This window comes from Ruditapes philippinarum, unplaced genomic scaffold, assembly GCF_026571515.1.
Source record: "Ruditapes philippinarum isolate M1 unplaced genomic scaffold, ASM2657151v2 ctg3755_1_1_1_1, whole genome shotgun sequence".
NCBI lineage: Eukaryota > Metazoa > Mollusca > Bivalvia > Venerida > Veneridae > Ruditapes > Ruditapes philippinarum.
The window spans coordinates 86,104-100,638 of NW_026852410.1; the positions used below are offsets into that span (position 1 = coordinate 86,104).

The 14,535-nt window shown below is 31.1% G+C and overlaps 3 protein-coding genes across 5 annotated transcripts in view; 2 read left to right on the forward strand and 1 right to left on the reverse strand.

Moving 5' to 3' along the window:
• The window catches only part of LOC132759584 (hepatocyte growth factor-like), a 91,799-nt gene that overhangs the window by 59,589 nt on the left and 17,675 nt on the right, over positions 1-14,535 (forward strand). The gene's annotated exons all lie outside the window — the stretch shown is intronic.
• Positions 1-14,535, reverse strand: part of LOC132759562 (uncharacterized) — an 82,924-nt gene that overhangs the window by 38,812 nt on the left and 29,577 nt on the right. The window lies entirely within an intron of this gene.
• The window catches only part of LOC132759538 (CD109 antigen-like), a 43,821-nt gene that overhangs the window by 15,853 nt on the left and 13,433 nt on the right, over positions 1-14,535 (forward strand). The window contains exons 18-26 of one of the 3 annotated variants that reach the window (XM_060751337.1): positions 58-135; positions 1,512-1,600; positions 3,345-3,435; positions 6,870-6,921; positions 7,690-7,821; positions 9,756-9,920; positions 13,174-13,240; positions 13,645-13,762; positions 14,221-14,334. In XM_060751337.1, the coding sequence (XP_060607320.1) occupies positions 58-135; positions 1,512-1,600; positions 3,345-3,435; positions 6,870-6,921; positions 7,690-7,821; positions 9,756-9,920; positions 13,174-13,240; positions 13,645-13,762; positions 14,221-14,334 (906 nt within the window). Of the gene's footprint in view, positions 1-57; positions 136-1,511; positions 1,601-3,344; positions 3,437-6,846; positions 6,922-7,689; positions 7,822-9,755; positions 9,921-13,173; positions 13,241-13,644; positions 13,763-14,220; positions 14,335-14,535 lie in introns of all 3 variants that reach the window. The other 2 variants (XM_060751330.1, XM_060751345.1) reach the window with 2 other exon arrangements.

Consider the following 14,535-nt stretch of genomic DNA (forward strand, 5'->3'; position numbering starts at 1 on the left):
TAAATTAGTAATTTATAGTTATGTTATTTAATGTAAAATAAATGCTTTCTTATTCAGATAATCTCCTCGCTAATGGTCAAAGGTCAAAATTCTCAAGACTCAATTGACTTGCACGCTCCAAAAGATGTCTTGAAGGTATGAAGTATCTAATACACTAACAGATGTAGTTATTTTTCATAACATGATTTCCACTTCAAAGTAAATATTTTAAAATTTCACAGTGAAATTATAAAAAAAATCGGTAAGTGTAGCTCTAGCCGAACTTTATTTGTATTAGAATGAAAAAGAATACGTTTTTGGGGATGTCCGGTAAATCCTGGTAAATGCGGACATCGGGTAAATACAGTTTGAGCTCACCCTGTAGAACTGTTTGAATATTTCACTCGATAAATGTCCATCTTTGCCTGTTCGGTTAATTCATTTTGATATCTGTTCAAATACAAACTGTTCATATTTTGATAAGAGTTTGATAGTTCATATTAAATAAATCTGTATCCAAGCCTGTGTGGTCTGAAATGTTTGAATATCCCCTTCCTTGTCCGGTTTATGCCTACTGAGTGTCCTTTCAAAACATTACGATATTTAACCAAATATGAACAGATTTCTAAGAAACATCTCTATAATTAATAAATTTTGATTCCTTTTATAAGTAAAATTCCCCTTACGACTGTTTGTGAAAGTATAATTGTAAAGAATCCGGATTTACCCCCCAAAAGCTATCAACAAGGAAAACATTTTTGTTTGTTTGTTCATATTTTAATTGGTTTCAAGTATTTTTCAGTAATTGTCACGCACTCTTTTTATTGACATCATTTCACTGTTCATGCTGAAAAATAGTATTGAAAACTTTTCTCCAATTTTCTTACGTTTTATCATGATTGTACAATTATTTATTTTCATTCCTTCATAATGTACATTTTATTTTATTTATAAGCAGATTTCTCAAGTTATTTCCATTAATTTAAGATTACTCTTATTTCTCTATATTCAAACGTGTACATATAGAGCTGTGGTTTGGAACTGAATATCTGGCAGATTGGATTGATATCAGAAATGTCTGATAGAAGATTTCTATGATATATAGAAAATATTAATCACTATCCGTTAAACGATGACCTATTGGTTGTAATGCGAAAATGAAAGGAATATTGGTTTAAAGTTTACAAGGGCCACAACAATGATTCCTGTACTGGTTTGTTCTAGAAAGCTGTCATTAGAGTTGTTCACTCATATTCATCATATTTTGCGTTTGTGTAATTCACTTACAGCTGCATGCCTCCAGATGAGCCAAAATAGCTCAAGAATAATTAAAATTAAGAAAAGATCTACATTTTTTTTCAAAAGTATAAATATTTGAGATTCAAGTTATTGGCTATTTATCACCATATTTCTACTGCGTTACTAGTCATGAATCTGGAGGCATGCTGCTTTAAATTATAAATTGTTTGCATAGGCAGTGAAATTGGTATAAGAACACAAAATATTGTCTTTGTCAAACATTATCACTTCAGACGAAAGGTATACATGTTTTAACTGACGTCAAAAAATTTAATTGGGCCAATCCAATGTACAGACGTCAACTGAACTGTGACTGTGAAAGGTATGTATTTATCTAATTATGTATTTCTAATAAATGAACGTACTTCTAAACTAATGTACTTCTGAACTAATGCTGCTCGAATAACAATATTCTGAACAAATTTACTTATTACTTTTGTGTTCTTAATGATTCTTAACCGACGTCGCTTTTTAGATAACACACGTCATGATAAATGTATTTGCAACCTACGTCCCTTTTTAAAATATACACGTTTGTAACCTACGTCCCTTTTTAAATTATACACGTTATGATAAATGTATTCGTTACCTACGTCTCTTTTTAAAATATACACGTTATGACAAATGCACTCCCGGCGTCCCGTTCTGAGAAAGTACACATTGTGACAATTGCATAATTTATCTTTGTCACATTGTTTCTCTGGAACACATACATTCTGAAAAATGCACTCCTAAGTTACGTCGTCTTTTATGTAGCACACGTTTTGACAAATGTACTCCTTATCTGCGTCAATTTCAGTCAGATTGTAAAAGTTCATGACGTCTTTAATTGTATCATGTATTAAGAAACATAGCTTGTTTACGTTACTTAATAAAGAATCTTGAATCTTAAATCTTTAGCCCTCCGATAGTAAAAATAGTCATGGCTTTTTTGCTTTCAGGTATTCGACTTTAATCATGATGAAGTTTATAAGTTTTTACGTCCTTCATCGTCTGAGAGTAAAAAAAAATCATGACGTCTCTTTTACTGTCAGATAGTTAATATATTTCATGACGTATACCACCATGAGGTTGTAAATATTTTATGACGTATTTCACCATGAGTTTGTAAATATTTTATGACGTATACCACCATGATGTTGCAAATATTTTATGACGTATTCCACCATGAGTTTGTAAATATTTTATGACGTATTCCACCATGAGTTTGTAAATATTTTATGACGTATTTCACCATGAGTTTGTAAATATTTTTATGACGTATACCACCATGATGTTGCAAATATTTTATGACGTATTCCACCATGAGTTTGTAAATATTTTATGACGTATTCCACCATGAGTTTGTAAATATGTTATGACGTATTCCACCATGAGTTTGTAAATATTTTATGACGTATTCCACCATGAGGTTGTAAATATTTTATGACGTATTCCACCATGAGTTTGTAAATATTTTATGACGTATTCCACCATGAGTTTGTAAATATTTTATGACGTATTTCACCATGAGTTTGTAAATATTTTATGACGTATTCCACCATGAGTTTGTAAATATTTTATGACGTATTCCACCATGAGGTTGTAAATATTTTATGACGTATTCCACCATGAGGTTGTAAATATTTTATGACGTATTCCATCATGAGTTTGTAAATATTTTATGACGTATTCCACCATGAGTTTGTAAATATTTTATGACGTATTCCACCATGAGTTTGTAAATATTTTATGACGTATTCCACCATGAGTTTGTAAATATTTTATGACGTATTCCACCATGAGTTTGTAAATAGTTTATGAAATTTAACACTGTCAGGCATAACGTACGTCTTTTAAAATCAGATGGTTTATAGTTTGTAATGTTTTTACCGGCAGATAGTTAGTATTTCATAACATAAGTCAACATTAGGTTGTAAATGAATTATAACATTTTTTTGCCTCCTCGTAGTGAATACTTCATAACGTCTTTCACTGTAAGGTAATGAATATTTCTTCACGTCTTTCATCAGTTTGCTTATAAAAGTTCAGAACACAAGAAGATAACGTACAATTTATCATTTCAGTTGCCCATCGTACAACAATAACCTATCACAGTGTCAGCTAGTGCGGGATCCTAGCAACCCTTGTTGTAGAATCCCTCAATGTAGTTTTGCAGGTATGTATATACAAGTATTAACAATCTGTATATAGGCACATTATGCCTCAGAAACAAACACATTTTTTACTTCTGTAGAAACGGGAAAGATGAATATTTAAACGTTTAGCTAATGGCTTTTGAGAAATGTTAGATGAAATATTCTAGCGATAAATGTGAAATTATTTGTCATAAAAATAGCAAAATGTAAAAAAATAGTAGTATTTTGACTTTCACTATTTATACTTATTGCCAAAAATCAACACCAATCATTCAATCTTTTATAACATATATATCTTTATTTCACAAAGCCAGTAGACCAGACTGGTCCATGAGGCAACATATTTACAATATATACAATTACATAGGTCACATGACATCAATTGTTAACTATTGCATACAAAATAAACATACTCAAATACAAATAAGCCTTGAAACAGACTATACATTTTAAAAGATAAACTTATTTGCATAATAACAATTGAAAAGGACTATACATTTTTAAAACTATACTGTTTACAAAAGAGGATAAACACACAGGGACTTGAAAAACTACTGCAAAATGTATGTCTGTATATATCGTAATGTATTGGGAGAAGACATACGATTAATTTTGATACAAAGCTTCATTTCTGATTTTGAATGCTTTATAAATATATAGTCCTAAATTAAATATAACATGTTCATTTTGGCATTTCAACAATTCTATGAATTTGAACATACTGGGTTTAATTACATAATTTTGTGGTATTAACCTTTTTCTCAGAACATTATATTTAGAGCAACATATTACAAAATGATATTCATCTTCAAGCACATTACAGTGTCTACAAAATCTATTATTTATATCCACTCTATGTCTAGACCATCTACCAGTTTCTATTTCAAGTCTATGAGAAGACAAGCGTAATCTAGTAAGTGCATGTCGCACATGTTTAGTTTTTATAAAATTAAGATAAGGATGGAAACTAAAATCTGAGATATTTTTATAAAATAATGCTCTAGATGACTCTTCTAATCTTGAATTCCATTCTTGTACATAAACATCCGACAGTCGTTGTTTAAACAATTCTAAAAACACATTTATATTTGCAACTCCTTGAAATAACCATACATGATAAAAACCATAGTGACTTAATAAACATTTCACCTGGTTTGCCCAATTAAGAGTATTTGGGTGTCTTTCTATTGTATTTAACATATCTTTATAAACTATTTTAACATATTTCCTATCGTTTAAACGTAGAATTTTAAACCAATATTTAACAATTGAAAGTAAACATCTTGTTCTACATGGTAGTCTTCCTATTTCACCATAAACAAAATCATTTTGACAGTTCTTTTTAACACCAAGGACCTTCTTACAAAATTGTGTGTGTACACGTTCAATACAGTTTGCAGATGCAAAACCCCAAACTTCACTGCTATATGATAAAATTGGATAAACTAATTTGTCAAATAGATCTAAAACATGCTTCGGCGATATATCAACAAATTTATACAAATACTTTTCTAGCCTATACGTTGCTTTAAGGGCCTGACCAGCTAATAATGTTTGCGTTTCTGTAAATGCACCACCAGTTGTAAAAACAACACCTAAGTATGAAAAACGATTAACTATTTCCAATATATTACCATTATAGTTAAACTCTAAATGACCAGGCAAACGACCGCCTTTTCTAAAAACCATAACTTTTGTCTTTTCTGCGTTAACAACAAGTTTCCACCTTTGACAATATGCTTATAAAACATCAAGCCCTTTCTGTAAATCACTTGGGCTGTTAGAAAAAATAACAATGTCATCTGCATAAAGCATAAGAAATAACTTTATATAACCAAAATCAATACCGTTTAAACCATTTATAATAAATTCATTTTCAATATCATTTAAAAACATAGAAAATAAAAAAGGGGATAAGCATTCCCCCTGTCGTACACCTAAGATACATGTAAATTCATTACTTATCTCATTATTAAGCTTTACATGAGATTTTATATCATTATACATAGATTTAATTATATTAAGCAAACGTCCTCGTATTCCGTATTGTATTAATTTATACCACAAGTTATCTCGTACTACATAGTCAAACGCCTTCCTGAAATCTATAAAAGCGCAATACAATTTGTTACCTGACTCTAAAGTTTTATTTATTAACACATGTAAAACAAAAATGTTGTCCACCGTAGACATATCTTTTCTAAAACCAGCCTGCGCTTCTATGTAAACATTATAATTCTCTGCCCACTTATTTAATCTGTTATTAATGATTCTAGTAAACAATTTTCCCAAAGTGCTTAGCAATGTTATACCTCTATAATTTTCAACATCATTCAAACTACCCTTTTTTATGTAATGGTATAATGTAACCAGTAGCCCATACCTTTGGAAAATACTCTAAGTCTAATATCTGATTAAATATACATTTAATTGACGAATGCAACTGTGGACTACCATATTTAAAAATTTCATTGATATAAAAATCAGGGCCACAACTTTTTCCATTTTTTAATTGTTTGATCGCTACTTCTAACTCAGTATTTGTTATATCATTGTCTAACTCTTGAAACATTACAGTCAATTCACTATTAAGATATTTTTCATTAAATTCTAAAACATCTTCATCAGGGACAAAAAATCTATCATCTGGGTTATTTATTGCTTTAAAATAATCTTCAAAACAATTCAAATTAATGTTTCCAGTTTTAGGTGTACATAACCCCTTAAGCATATTCCAATATGATTTGGCATTCTTATATTTAGCATTTAACAACCGACCAGTCTGTTCTTGTCTATAAATATACTTTGCTTTACGTATTTCAGCCTTATACTCACATCTGGCCTTTACCATTTCTTGTCGATTTACATCGTTTTTATCTAATCTATATGCATTTAATTTTTCATAAAATATATATTTTAGATCACAACACCGTTTCAGTATACCAACTTTTGTTTTCACATCCTTGATAACTAAATATAGGTTCATTTATATTATCATTATTGAAATATTTTTTTAATTCAGGAGAGCAGACATCATCTAAAATATTTGAAAACTCTTCTATACATTCATCAATATCATTCGAATTCGAACAATTGTTTACATTGTGTTGTAAAGTTTCAAACTTTGAAACAGTAACATTTGAATCTAACTTAGTATTAAAAGCATGAATAGTATCCGATTTCCACACGTATTTAAATGGTATTTTGCAAAAATCATCAGCCACATCATTTTCTACAGTTTCATTTGCATTAAAAATAAAACTACTAGTTAATATACAGTGATCCGAAATAATATTTGGATCGTCCACATAAAAATCAAAACAAAAATCAAATAAATTTTCTGAAATAAGAATATAATCAATAACACTGCGACCTCTATTACATACATATGTAAATTTGCCAACATTTTTATCTTGACCACTTATATAAGGAACGGGTGGCACAATGACTGGTGGAACGGGTGGCACAATGACTGGTGGAACGGGTACAATGTCTGGTGCAATAGGTATAGATAATTTAACTTATATTTTATTTACGAATATTTTATTTTCGTTTTATAACTAAAATGTGCAGACAAATTTATTTTGAAAATCGCACAGAATATTAAATTTAGATACACGCCGTCAATAATCGTTCAAACGCCACCCTCTGTTTGATCGAGCGAAAAAAAATTAACTCATCATTGCTGACAAAGGAGTCAAAGGACCTATTATCTGACATTTTTGTTTGTTCGCTACTTGAATAAAAAGAAGACTGCTGACTATTAACACCAATACAAATGTTTCCATCAGTACAATGGATGTTGTTGATAATTAGAATTAACATTATATACACTATAATTAACATCATCAAAGGTGCTGTCTTCATCGATATGAATATTGCTGTTGATTATAATTTTTACATTATACTGTATATACCTATATAATTAGCATCACAGATGTCATTATTGGCACTCTTAATCGTTTGAGATTTCATTATTTCCACGTATACCTAGTATATAATTAATATCATTAAAGATGTCACTTTCAGCGCAAAAAACATGGTTGTCATTGTTGCTAAAACTATCGCTTTTATTGATATGACGATAACTTGCATTCTTGTAATAAGTGTTTGTATATTTCATTCTTGTTATAATTGTTTGTATATTTCATTCTTGTTATAATTGTTTGTATATTTTATTCTTGTTATAATTGTTTGTATATTTCATTCTTGTTATAATTGTTTGTATATTTCATTCTTGTTATAATTGTTTGTATATTTCATTCTCTGTCAGGATGTATGGATAGAATTCCTAATTGCGCTCAGTATGGAAAACAAGTTTGCTCTAATGGTGCTTACCAATCCTGGGTTTCACAAAACTGTGTACAGTTTTGTGCATTATGTTCGCCGCCGGTATTTACATCACGTTAGTATAATACTTTCATGTTTTTTTTTATAATCACTAAATTATTAAAAACTTGGAACGTTGACCCAATATACATAGTTATGAAACCTTTATCTAAAAACGTTGTTGTGAAGTTGTTATTATGAAATTTTGACCCAATCTTTGAATCAATTATTGACTAGTAAGCCATTGAATATGATGTGACAATAACCGGCATAATGTCACATTGACCTGCATTTTGACATGATATTTAACGGCATAATGTCACACTGGCCGCGTCGATACTTTCATTTTGTATGCATTGCGAAACAATGGATATTGAGTTATTGGGACACAGCCCAAGCGTTTAGTGAACATCGTCGAGCAACATGCACGTCCGGTTGAAATCGCGATATAAACTGAAGTTGCAGTAAGATAGCTTGAATCATTGAAATTATTGTTTGCTTTGAGCTTTGTAAATGCATTTAGTTGTGTACGCCGGAAATCGTAAAAATGGCCAATACCATTGTGTAGGAAAATATATAGTAGAAATTTCAATGCCCTTAACCGATAGTACTTCTTTTTTTCACATTTCTTAACTATTGAGCTCTGTCGCTTATTTTATTTAACATATTTAGAAACATAGAAGCATCAGTTTACATGACCAGTATATTTAAAATGTCATTCCAATGTTCAACAATGAACAAATCTTTTCCTTGAAATAAAATATTAAAAATAAATATATGAATAGGGTTTATCCGTAGGCACGTCAGATTTTCCTTGTCCCATCCAATAACTTGAGAAGGAATACGCCTTGGTTTATGTAACTTAAGGACATTGCCTTTGGGCAGTTGATGACTCCTATTGACTTCGAGATCAGTAGGTTAAAACCAACATGGCCTTGATGACAAAAATGTATAGTATCATTAAGCAATTTATGACTCGGTTTCATTGTGATTATGTAAAGTATTGGCGTTAAAGCAGCACATCACCAGAGGTTATTTTATATGACAGTATTTGTATTATTCGGGTAACCACGTAACAGTAGTGAAAACACGAAAAACGCGAGAACCGTGGTTCAGAACGCTGCGAATCCGGACATGTACAAAGAATAAAGGAGAACACATGAACTGTTCTGTTCTGATATTTTTGGTGAATCGTTGAATTTATAATCATATATATGATGATCAGTATTTTGAATTTAAATTAAGCTTGTAATATGATAAGAGCTATACCAGCCTTCACATTAATAAACTTAAAATACGGTTCCGGATTTGATCAATAATTAATGTAGCTAATGACTATTAGTATGCTAAATAGAGTAAATGAAAATAAATTATATTTTTTTACATATTGACATTGAAACTTCGATAAATTTTAGCCCACCTTGTCAGTAGTTTCATCAGAACCAACGACCCATCTTTCTTTGAACACGGTTGAGATCAGAGGTTTCTTTGAATGCATTGACTTTGTAAAGAAGATGCGTTGTCGAACATTTCCAACATTTTCTCTCGCCTTCACATAATTAACATATCTCACCATCACTCACATGTCAGTTTGAATTCAACATTACTCGTCGTCACTCACGCATCACTTATTTATCACAAGGGGGTGATTCGATGCGCGCTCAACCTAGAAGTTCTGATACCGCACCGGTATTTTGAAGAAAAACGAGTCTTGTATACAATCAGAAGAGATTTGAATTGTATTACTTTTGCAGAGAATTCGCGAGATTTTAGTTATTTTAGTTTCGATTATCCGAATGCCTTGACACGCACCTTTCTCTTTCCTGTCAATATTTTGCGTTGAATGTGATTGGATTCTAGATACTGCGTACTTCGGTAATTTATCAACATTCCGCGTTTTTTGAGAAATTGTATTGTCATTGTAAAACTATTTTTTAAAATATTTTTTTAATGAATGTCAACATCAGTAGCGTTTAAGTAACATTGTTTTTCTCCCTTTCCCCCTGAAAGATAAAGAACCCCTGAAAGATAAAGAAACATGTGAAGACAAGATTTCAGATTGCATTGCCTATGGTCGTGAAGTATGTAGTAATTTAGATTACCGTTCCTGGGTAATAGAAAATTGTGGAAATTATTGCGGACTTTGCGCGTTACAGACACAAAACATCATGACGAGTATGTATATGTTGGTTAATTATTACTTTTTTCGTAATTTGAACTTGTATAGTTTTTTCACTGTCAATGAATCTATTTTTAAAGCGGAATTTAATGCATTGACAAAGTACACATCGTTCATGAAAACATAACCTTCTAAAGTTTACTTTGGGACCCAGTGTCACCATGGCTGAATGAAAATAATGACAATTCAGTGAAAGTGATTTAAACCATCGACAGGTTATATGACTAAATGATTTATAATTCTGCCTGTTTGTAACGTCGCTTTCCATTTGAAAATTGTGACGTTTATATAAACTTGAGACACAGCTGCACACAGTTTTTCTCTTTAATAACGGAAGTTAGGTATATTATCAGTTCGTGTTAAAGTCTCGTGATAGATAATATCACTCATATCATTTATCATTTCACACATCTTATGTGTAGGATGCATTTTTTTAGTCTAAGTAATGCTCTTGTTTTAAAGTAATACTCATCTTTATATGCCCGAAAGAATTTTGGGCATATTATGTTATACCCCCTGGCGTCCGTCTGTCCGTCAATCCGTCCGTCAGCAATTTGGTTTCCGGAGCATAAGTTAAGTTTCAATCGGCCAACAATATTCAAACTTCATAGAATGATTGTCCAAATTGGGTAGAAGACCCCTTTTGATTTTGGTGATCACAAGGTCAAAGATTAAGGTCACTATTACCTTAAAACTGAAAACACTTTCCGGAGCATAACTAAATTCCATTTTCGTAAAAAATATTCAAACTTCATAGGCTGATTGTCCATACCAAGTAGAAGACCTCTATTGATTTTTGGGTCACAAGGTCAAAGGTCAAGGTCACAATTACATAAAAACTGAAAACAGTTTCTAGAGCATAACTTGATTTCCATTTGGCTTACAATAATCAAACTTCATAGGATGATTGTCCATATTGGGTAGAAAGACCCCTATGGGAACTTTATTTAATTCACATGTCTTAGAAATGTTTCATCCTTACTAAAATAAATAAATAAATAAATAAATAAATAAAATAAACACTTTCGGGCTTATTTTGCTCCGCCTAGTTGTGCTCTTGTTTAAATTCCCCATTCCTATATTTTGAGGTTAAAGATTGTGACTGTGATATGATGAGTTTTTATATAAATTGATAATATTGAAGTTTGTCTTAAGGTAAAAGCTTTTTATTTTTATCATTTGCTTCAGAATATATTTGTTCTGATATAACTTGAATAATGTCAAAAATGCTGTAATTCTAGTCTATGTTAAAATAATTGAAATCTAACTGTGATAATGTTTAATTGAAAATATTTATTTTCACTGGATAAAGCCTCTATATGTCATGCTACCAACAAAGAAGACCACTTCCTGTACTTTTGATGCATTAAATTCACCATTCTTCAAATTGAGAGCAGCCGTGTATAATATGAGTTATAAAGATTTTTGACAGGTTATATGGTCCTATATTAACGGTTGTTTGGAAATATATCCCGAGACGCTAGGCGAGGGTTATATTGCAAACAATCGTTGATATTCTGTCATGTAACCTGTCAGGAATATTTATAACGAATTTATAATACAACAAACTTCATTTTCTGAGATAAAAGTGGTATTTCTTAGAAAATTGACAGCAGCCGTGTAAATGAAACTATATAAACGTCACCATTATCCAATGAAAACTGACGTTACAAACGTGCAGGAATATTAAAAAAACTATATATACACAAAGAAAAGTGACATAAGAAACGTAAAGTTTTTTTTAATAAATACATATACATTTGAACTTGTTACCTGTTAAATGAGTGATGATTATAAGATAAACCCCCCAAACTAACATTAATATTAACCCATTACTTCATGAGCATTTTGTGAAAAATGGCTGTTTTCATTGAAAAGTCTCCCGTTACAAGTTCAAATTGCTTTAAAACTTTAAAATATGCTTCAATACTTATCAAACTTGGCACAAATGTTGACTGGGCCATTGCCTTTGCAACAACATGCTCAGGCTAAAATTTCCTGTTACCATGGCAACGAGGGGACACCTGCGTTGATTTTTTCCATCAAAATTGACATTTCAAAGTGCTGCAACTTCTCAATGGATTAAGATAGAGTTAAATGCTTTTCAGCGTTGGTTACACGTTACCTTATGATCGATCTTGGGTCATTTTCAGCCCGTCACAAGTCCAAAATTTCTTGGCGATGAGGGGGACTCCGCCCCCCTTCAAACTCCCAAACAGAAGGGGGCACATCCCCCTTCTGGCAACCCTCTGATGTATCTTTTGGTTGGGGGCCACGCCGCAAAAAGTAGTCACTTTTTTAAAAAGCATTTCATGAAACAAAAACAAGTGTTGGGGGCCTAAATAAGGCATTTTTTCACCATTTGAGACACCAAAAAGGGGGGGGGGGAGGCGTTAAACGCGTATATATCGCGTAATGGGTTAATCTTTTTACCAGATAATAAGGATCGTACATACCTTTACATGTTTATCAGTTTATGCAAGAAAATAACATATATCTTACTTAACAGATGATAAGATCGAACATACCTTGACATGTTTATCAGTTTATGTCTAGAGAACTTACAGATATCTTATTTAACATATAATTAGATCGTACATACTTTGTCATGTTTATCAGTTTATGAAAAAAAAAAAAAAAAAAAAAAAAAAAAAAAAAAAAAAACAAAAACAAAACGTATTTCCTACTGAAATTAAAATGGGGAAACATACATTTACATGTTCATCAGTTTATGTCTAGAGAACTAACATAATATAAAAAGATATAACATACCTCGACATGTTTATGAGTTTATATCTTATTTAACAGATAAAAAGATCAAACATACCCCGACATGTTTATCAATTTATATCTTATTTAACAGATAAAAATATCGAACATACCTCGACATGTTTATCAGTTTATGTCTTATTTTACATATAAAAACAATCGAACATACCTCGACATGTTTATCAGTTTATGTCTTATTTTACAGATAAAAAGATCGAACATACCTCGACATATTTATCAGTTTATGTCTTATTTTACAGATAAAAATATCGAACATACCTCGACATGTTTATCAGTTTATGTCTTATTTTAAAGATAAAAAGATCGAACATACCTCGACATATTTATCAGTTTATGTCTTATTTTACAGATAAAAAGATCGAACATGCCTCGACATGTTTATCAGTTTATGTCTTATTTTACAGATAAAAAGATCGAACATACCTCGACATGTTTATCAGTTTATGTCTTATTTTACAGATAATAAGATCGAACATACCAGAGATACATTTTTAGAGACATGGATATGGACAAACTTCACTGTTGGGTACGTTTGACACTATCTTGTCTGCTATACATTTTTTGTGTGTTTGTTTAATTGGGTTTTACGTCACACCGACACAGTATAGGTCTTATGGTTCATTCCAGCTCTACTGGTGGAAGAAGTATGCATTTTTAAGATTTAGGCAACATAAAATTGTAATATGTATAGAAAAACCTAAAGCTGGCAGTTTTTTTAATTAGAAACATAGAAGAGCATCTGATATGTAAAATGTCTTTTTAAAACTTAAGTCTCCATTAACTCCATAAAATTGTCTATTTCTCTCTCTTTTTTTTTGGCAATTGTCAACGTACTCTATAGATCTCATTTTAGATTTGATCTACTGAATGTCCCTTTAACAAATTACAAAACGATTAATGTAATAATTAATTTGTTTGATATTTTCACAGACCAGGTGGGAGCAAAACTTTAACATACACTGTGCCAGATACAATCACTTCATGGTACACAACGGCGTTCTCTGTTAATACACAGTCTGGACTAGGCGTAACTGACGGACCTGCAAAGGTATGAATAAAATAATTATAGTATGTTGGTATACAATCTGGGCTAGGAAAGTGCAATCAAAATCTACATTTAGCATAGTCTTATAACTTTAATCATACTGTTATACAACTATTTCAGTGTCACATCAAAAAGCGTATGTAATATACTGCAACATTTTTAGTTTACATATATGGTATACATTCCAGAAATTAAAATTTCTTTTAAAAGTATTTCCCTAATTTATTAAACTGCAAATGCAACGTTCTTTTTGATGGTAAACTGCTACTGATTACCTCCTTTTTTATTGTAAACTGCTATGTTTATCTCCTTTTTTATCATAAACTGCTTCTGTTTACCTTCTTTTTGATCATTTTAAGACACGTAAAAATAAATAATTTTATGTATAAGAGGAACAGAAAAGAAAGACATGGAGAATAATTTGTTTATTACATATACATAATATTTTGAAAATATTTTAGTTGACGACGTTTCGACCATTCTTTATTAGCCTCAATCTCCCCTACTCTGTTGTGCGTGGAGAAGAAGTTGTTATTCAGGCAAATGTATTTAACTACATGGGTCAAGACTTAGACGTAAGTTTGCACGTTTATTTTGCTTTTATTACATACATACATAATAAATGGCAAGCCACTTTGCTGAGATCCTTTGTTGACACCCTTGCAAAATTGCAATAAGTATGTTCAAATATACGATTATGTGCAATCCTGTGCAAAAGTACATTACTGTTGACCCTTGGTGACCTTTTGTTAACGAAATGACGTTACGAAGTATGT